The sequence below is a fragment of the Ostrinia furnacalis genome, unplaced genomic scaffold, assembly GCF_004193835.3.
Source record: "Ostrinia furnacalis isolate ACB-3 unplaced genomic scaffold, ASM419383v2 OfSCF7348, whole genome shotgun sequence".
Taxonomy (NCBI): Eukaryota; Metazoa; Arthropoda; class Insecta; order Lepidoptera; family Crambidae; genus Ostrinia; species Ostrinia furnacalis.
In genome coordinates, this window is record NW_021137587.1 from 963479 (window position 1) to 971428 (window position 7950).

General features: G+C 36.4%; 1 protein-coding gene across 4 annotated transcripts in view; it reads right to left on the reverse strand.

Annotated features, from left to right (window-relative positions):
* Window positions 1-940: 940 nt before the first annotated feature.
* Window positions 941-7950, reverse strand: part of LOC114364097 (SCO-spondin) — a 22352-nt gene continuing 15342 nt past the window's right edge. Inside the window, exons 7-13 of one of the 4 annotated variants that reach the window (XM_028320095.1) lie at window positions 6774-6823; window positions 4293-4457; window positions 3641-3775; window positions 3034-3069; window positions 2659-2803; window positions 2023-2184; window positions 941-1538 (exon numbers count right to left, since the gene is read on the reverse strand). In XM_028320095.1, the coding sequence (XP_028175896.1) occupies window positions 1399-1538; window positions 2023-2184; window positions 2659-2803; window positions 3034-3069; window positions 3641-3775; window positions 4293-4457; window positions 6774-6823 (833 nt within the window). In that variant the 3' untranslated portion in view covers window positions 941-1398. Of the gene's footprint in view, window positions 1539-2022; window positions 2185-2658; window positions 2804-3033; window positions 3070-3640; window positions 3776-4292; window positions 4467-6773; window positions 6824-7950 lie in introns of all 4 variants that reach the window. The other 3 variants (XM_028320094.1, XM_028320096.1, XM_028320097.1) reach the window with 3 other exon arrangements.

A 7950-nucleotide genomic window follows, 5' to 3' on the forward strand; every position in this document is an offset into this window, starting at 1 on the left:
CTACTTACGCCCTAAAATCTTTATTTGATGACTAAAAATTTTATTTGATGAATTTGCATTGAAAACAAAAATAAAAGTCCAAAAGGCGCATGATCAAATCCATTTATTTTTTAAAGAATCGCAATATCACACAATACAACTACTTAGGTATTATCTAATACGGTATGCGAGCGTACAAGCAAGCCACTTATCATAACAAATTCACTATTGAACATCACTATCATAGTCACATACACTAGAGGAATGAAATGCGATAGAAAACCATTAAAAACTTTTTAACTTCATCCTTTAAAAATATTTAAAATATTTAGACTCCACGTACATGACGTTCAAGATATAAATCAATGGCGGCGCATGATTGGGAAAGTTCATGAAAATAATGATTAGTAACAAACGTATTTCATGAAAGTTCAGATCTTAAGTTAAAGTTGATTTTGATCTGAGTAAAAAAGTTACTTGAGACTTGAGATGAACTAAAAACTCCAAAACATAATGTAAATTACGCCTAGAGCACTAAAACTGAAAGTGATAAAAAAATATGAAAATGGACGCAGTAAAAAAACACAGAAACAAAAAAACTATGATGAGGATGAAGTTACAAATGACAGTGAAAATACATAAATCCACACGCATGACGACATTTAAAAAACACACCTTACGACAAAAAAGTAAATAAAAAAGCAACTACACACTTTGCTACATTTAGAGAGCTTTATGCTAAATTGCGATGCAAGAGAAGAATTCAATGTAAAAACTTAAATAATTACATTTCACAGTATGCTTACTTTTAAATATTTGTAAATTATAAATGCAAAAACACAGCTTCTATGTTATTAGGAATGATTCCTAAAGATGGAAGTTTTGGAACGAAAAATTTCACAATAATATCTTTTTCTTTAACATTTTATTACTATTGAGCGTCCTAAAATTATTAAGTTGCTTTTTTATTGTCTCACTCACTCACTAAAACTAAGTAAAAATAGTCACAAATACTTAAACACTCATCACTTCGGCAAATACGAAATGTTTTTCTACACCATTTCCAAATCTTCCCAAGTTTGGGCTTGAGTACCACCTTGATAGAATATCAAAATCTTGGATAATTTCTGTCTAAAAATTGGTTCAAAACGTCTACATTTTCAATTGGAAAAAGTTCATCGTCCGTAAACAAAATTGACATTTTTGTCTTCCCGATCTATGCTCGATATAACGATATCCAGGTATTTAATAATTTGATTTTTCAATTCTTCTTTTATCATGATGGTTATAAATGAAAATTCTGCTATTTAAACGTGTTCAAAATTTTTAATGACTTTTGGAACTGGTCAGACAATATAATTTCTGTCAGAACAGATTGAGATTCCCTGTCTCGTTGATGTCAAGGTGGCAACAGCTGGTTTAGAGGCCGGAGGTGATGTCTTGGTCGCAAAGGCGGAGGGTGCAGAAGGTGCTTCGGCCGTCGGCGGAGCAGGTGCAGTCGTTGCAGTCCTTCTTGAACTGCTCGCCGGGGTTGCAGCGGAAACCAGGGTCAGCGGCGTCTAGGAATATGATAATTACATGAGAAACTGTTCAAGAGCTGGTGCCTGAAAACTCAGAAGGTCCATGAACAAGACTAGAAAGCCAGTGGTTGTGCAAGGGTATCTTTACAACTTTACCACGGTACTTTACACCAACTTTGAAATCAGTCTTTGAGCGCAATCACTTGTAAATGTATAGCGTAGAGACAATCTAGCGTGGTACATAACCTAGGCACCAATAGGCACTTCTTTTCACTCTGGTTTTGAAAATATCACCTATCTCGCTCGATCTAGCCTAGAGTCAAGGCTATTCGGGTAAGATATGATGATGATTGATTAACAAAATTCGTATATAGTGCTGCATCTTTCACTCGAAAGATTCGTGACTTGAACTGCAAGGTCGTTGACACTAGTGGGTGGATTTTCTGAGCCAGATTCCAGCTGATAAAACTGCAAGGTTATGAAAGGAAAGGCTGGGTTAATAAGGCTACAGTTGATATCTTACCAGAGCCGTGAACATCGGTGCTGATCTGGTTCTCCTGCACACACTTCTTGTTGGTGCACATGGCGTGGCGGCCGTCGGCAGTACACTTGCACGTGTTGCAGCCCTGCTCGAAGGTGCTGCCTGCTGTGCACTCCGCTGACACCTCCACTAAGTTGGAAGTTTCTGGAAGGACAAAGAAGGTCGTGAAGAAAAATTTATGCTTCACTTCCAAAAGGTGGCCTATTTTGATGATAACCACATACTTTGGAAATCTTCTTTTCATTGGATTTTGGGATTCGTAAATTTTTATGTCATCCAAAGCTCGGACGCTATATTATAATGAAACATGATCTGATGAAGCTTTCTGTTCATCTTTATCGGATCATTTGATTTTCACTGCAGAACCTATCTAATTTTCTCAGGGACAAATGGAAGATTTGGACTCCCCACGCTGGCCAGATGGGTTGGGGAAGCCAATGCTAAGACGAAGCTTGAAAACTCACTAAACACCTGATGGGCAGGCCCCCCACTAGGTGGACCGACGAACCTGAATGCGGGCGGCGCAGGATCGGTCGTTGTGAAAATCCTTGTAAGAGGCCTTTGTCCAGCAGTGGACGGTTGGCTGAAACGAACGAACAAAACATTTACTATCCTCACCTCTCTTAGTCCTGGCCCCATCGTTGTTAGGAGCGTTGCAGTCGATCCGCGTGCACGAGAAGTCTTGCCCGGAGTTGTCGCAGAGGCACTTGTTGCAGTCCAGCCGGAATTCCTGCCCAGGCTGGCAGGCTTTATAAGGCGCCTCCTACTGGAGACAAGTGGCGTTATACCAGTCGTATAGTGTGTGCTAGTTTACGGTCTATAGTTATGAATTCAACGATTTATAACTCGAGAAGCTTTTATATTTTATATTTACTAGTTCGATAAGATAAAGCTCAGCATTCTTTCTTTTATAATGTGAGAAAGAGTGGTTGAGTTGTTGGTGTGATTTTTTTCGCGTAACCATTAGCTGTTCAAGAAAGTGTTAAATGTTACCTGAGCTGCTCTGGCTGTTCTGACGAGTGATGTGTTCTGAAATAAAAAACATGTTCCAATTAATGCCTATTAGAAAAATCAAATTCAAAACGTTTATTTCCTAAAAACACAGTAATACAGGGTGACAATATTAAAATAGATTGAATATGTTAACGATATTTATTAAAACAATATTATTTATTTAATATGAAGAAGAAACCAACACCGATATAGGTACAAACAAAAAATAAACAAATTGCGAGAAGACAGACGAAATTTTTTTCGAAAAAGCATAACAATTTTCCGTAAAACCAAACATAATTGTCACCTACTGATAAATCGATTTAAGACTAAAGCACCATAAAACCGTGAACAACTACCACCACCAAATAAGAACAAAGCTACTAAAGATCTCACCGCTACCAAAAGCAAAATAGAAAAAATAAACTTTTAATAGAAAAAACAGATAACGACCCAAAGGCCATTGAAAGAAAAATCATACCTATTTGTAAAAGCCGTTGTCAACCTTGCTAGACCGAAAGAATAATATTTTTTCAAAAATCGGTTGTCAAACTTGACCCAAAAGCAAAAAGTGGAGATAGAATTGTAAATCAAATTCGTTGTCAACCTTAGAATCTTCAGCATCAGGGCAGAGTCTCCTCGTGCAGGAGAACGACTTCCCATCAGCGTTGCATCGGCACATGTTGCAATCCAGCTCGAACACCTCGTATGGGCGGCATTCCTTCTTTAATATCCTTAGCTCCTGTTTGAAAATTGCTGTAGTAAACTCATGTGTTTGGAGGCAGCCTTTGAGTATCATTGTTTTAGACTTTCACGGATAGTATAGTTATTTTTCTGCATTCGTCTTATTGTTGGTGTCATAAAATTAATGCAAAGCTATTATTGTGACCCTTATAAAATGACAAACAAAATGAGCACAATGAAATGCAGCTCATTTTGTCCTTTAAACATCTATCGAAACGAATTGGATTCCCAAATGTCTTACAACATTTAGGTTGGAACTTTAAAATTTTCATCAATTAATTAATGGAACTAAGTTATCATTGAACTGATAATTTACTTGTTTAAACCTTTCCATAAAATACTATGAATAACAGTTTTTTTTTAAATAATGTATTATTTTCTTCTTATGTTATGGAACACAAGCCAAAATTACAACAGATTCACTGAAACCAAACTAAACGCGAGTAGGAATTAAATTAGTAAGATACTTTGCTGATGTTCGGCTAACGAGTTTTTATAAACATCATCCAAATAACCTCAGGTTTTTCTTCCACAATTGGTTCTTCTGGCAGCTCGTTGACGCACACTCGCCTAGTGCAGTAGTAGCCGGTGCCATCGTCGTTGCACCAGCACACGTTGCAGTCCTTGATGAACATCGCTTTGGCCTTGCAGGTGCCGTTGATGGTCTTGGCTTTTGGGAGCTGAAATGACTAGAATGATGACGAAAGAGAATAACGAGAGGAATCCTATCTTGGAAAAATCTATGGTTCAACAATATTAGGTGCAGTCTTTAAAGTGAAGACTAATGATAAAGGAATATATTACTATGTATTCCTATGGCTATGTCTCTGCGAGTTGAAATGATCGAACCTCTCTGCAATCTTCAGTTATAAAAATCCGAGCTAGATAACCTCAAATTACAACAAAATTACCATTTAATTATAGACCTCTAGACCAAAAGACATATGTATTTGATTTAAACAAGACATTCCTTTACTGATCCATTTAAAGAAACGCATGAAGGAGTTATATTTCTTTTCTGACGGTGTAAAAGCTGCTGGAGGAAGCTGATGATATAGGTAATACACACAACGAATAAAACACATCGACATTATAAATAATTTAATTAAAAAAACACAAGATTATTGGCAAGGTGTGGGATCTCTCACAATTTGGGCTCGTCAGCACCACTTTCGTATTCGTAGCCTGTGTAAGGTACTATCGGCTTCATCTCCTGAAAACAAAGACGTGAAAGGATCAAATTGGTGGATTATCAATAAACCAGTTCTATAAGCTAAGAAAATATATTCTTTCTTTCGTTCTTTTACAATCTTAACCAACTTGTTAAACAAACGATCAAATGCGATTCTTCTATAGATTTTGTTTGTGTGGAAGGTAAGTATAATGACGTTACTATTAACCAACTCAATTGACTAACGTTTTATCAATTTACCTTTGAATTGATGAAAAGTTAGCTAGATCTAAAAATCATTCATCATCATCATCATTTCAGCCACAGGGTGTCCACTGCTGAACATAGAAATCATTCAGTTGATTGAAAACTAGTCGAGCCTCTAAGACCAGAATGATTTGTTATTTTGAAACAGTTGTTTGGAATTATGACAAATGGTGTCAAAATACCCAATTCTGATAGCTACCTGAAGCTCGTGGAACAGCTCGACGTCATCAGGCAAAGGGCAGGGCTTGTTAGTGCAAGAATAGTCGGTGCCGGACGGGTTGCACTGGCACGTGTTGCAGCCGATGTAGAAAGTGTCGCTCGGCTTGCACACTGAATGGCGTTCGATGTGGTCTACACCCTGGAATACCAAGTTTGTCAAATACCATTGCAGATGTACATTACTCGGGTTCTTAACAGTTAAGGTTAGGCTATAAGGGACTATTATAATTATCTCTCGCTCCCACTCCTACAACCCATGTATAGCTAGGATCAGGCTGTTGTCTAACCGTCAACCGTTGAGTAAACGGTTAAGCAGTCCCGGGGGATAGGTGACGATCTGTGTCATATATGGTATTTTGAGTTCCAAAGTTCGACTATCCTCGATTGACAAGCGGGAGATAGAAAAAGAAAAGATGGTCTGGGGACTCATTAAAGCACAAATTTTAATCTACTAGTTAAAACCTCTCTTATAAACCGTTGCCATTCTTATCAGTTAACATTTTTAACTTAAGAAGCCCTATCTTTAAATTTCAATTTGATGAATTTACAATTTTTTTACGTACCTCGCTTTGCATAAAAACCTCCACTTCTTTATTCATGTCTCTCTCCAAACATTCATTTTGGGTGCATGTATACGATTGTCCGTCAGAGGCGCACTGGCAGGAGTTGCACTCCGATTGGAACTCCTGGTTAGGTTTGCAAACTGATCGCTTCAGCAAATTGTGGGATAGCTTTTTTTCTGCTTGCTGTTCTTTTTCTTTCTCTTTGTCGTCCTTAAGTTCTTTAGTCTTTTCCTGAAATATAGAACGTTTGCTTGAACTTGGCTTGACATGCTGCCGCGTCTTGTCTCCGATAGATTTAATTCTATTTCATGTCAAACAATTTCACTATTGTCAAAGATAGTGATAAATATTTTAAAATGTTACTTACCTACTTTATGATGATTTTGTGCAATCCAAACCGAATATGGGATCCCAAACACCACACAATTATTGAATGAAGTGCTCATGTTGTCGTTTCACTTATTGTACGTTATTTAGTACGTATATTAATGTTGTATGTATGTATTGAACATTTTTTAACCACTGCCTATTTATTATTCACCCCCTTTTTCATAAAACTGAAGACCGAACTAACTAAAACAGTTTTTTGTCTTTTAATATCACCATCATATTTTAATTTCGCGATCATTGAATACCAAGTTTGTATAACACTGAATACAATTTTATGAGTAAGGGGTCTATAGTTTTTAATGTAAAATTAACACAAATGTTGTGCAATGTTCTTATGGTAGTGTAATTAATAAATAGTAGTTGTAATACTTGAGTGAAGCACTTACCGATTCACTAATGAAGTCCTGATCATCAGCAATTTCTTCAACTTTTACATCTGAAATAATAAGAAACACGAAATAAATAATTACACTAGTCGAAGTTATTAAGGAAAGAAATGATGCAAATTGTATCATTGTCAGCATAACATTACACTAAGCTGATTTCAGATAACTCTTTAAGGTATATCCCTGATTGGGAATCAAACCGAAAACCCCTGAGGTGAAAATTTTCAAATCTTTAATAACTGGTCGATGAAGGCATTAAATATGAATGATAAGTTAAGTATGAATCGAGGTATTCACAGAGATTAGCAAGTTGAATAGGTTACAGAAATACGACATGAACAATAATGAACATAATGTGCGAAAAAAGTTCTAAAGTGGTGGCTTTATTCCAGTTAAAACAGCGTGAGTGAGAGACCAGTGCCCGATTTCACCATCAATCCCTAATTTTTAAGTGACCCCTCCTATGGTAACACTTAACAGGAATTTTGCTTTCATCTTTCATAGGGGTCACTTAATAATTAGGGATTGATGGTGAAAACGGACATGTCTTTACTAAATGCAATGAAAATCTGGCATCTAGTAGTGACGAGGTTATTCTAGATTTTAATGTGAATTATGTGAAACACAAGGATGGAAAGTTGAAAGGGATCAACCGGTGATTTTTTTTAAGCAGATAGACAATGATAGTGATGATAATGATTTCAAAGTAGCTGACCTAAACTCCACATCGGAATTCTATATGCTGAAAGACATTAATGATGATATTTATACAGGGTGTTTGGGACAGGGCTAGCGATAATTTAAGGCGATGTTGTGATGTCAATTTTATAGAGAAAAATGCCCCCATATGTGGGCCCACCCCCCTCCTCTTGGAATGGAGGGGGCTTAATTTTTATGTGACTCTACATAAAAACTGTTTGTATTTCTTATGTGCCCGTCTTACAGATAAATAAATAAATATTTTTGTAAGTCAATAATATTATGTGTCATTAAAAAAACACAAAAATGAAAAACAATGACCAAAAAACATAATAAAAATTATTGAACTTTAGTTTTTGTCAAAAAGTTTAGTTTTGATGGGCACGTTTTTGGCAGTGCCGTAACTAGCCTTTTATACGCCCAGTGCGAGAAATAAAAAAAAAATGTAACCTTTTTGAATAAAAAGTAACCTTCTACG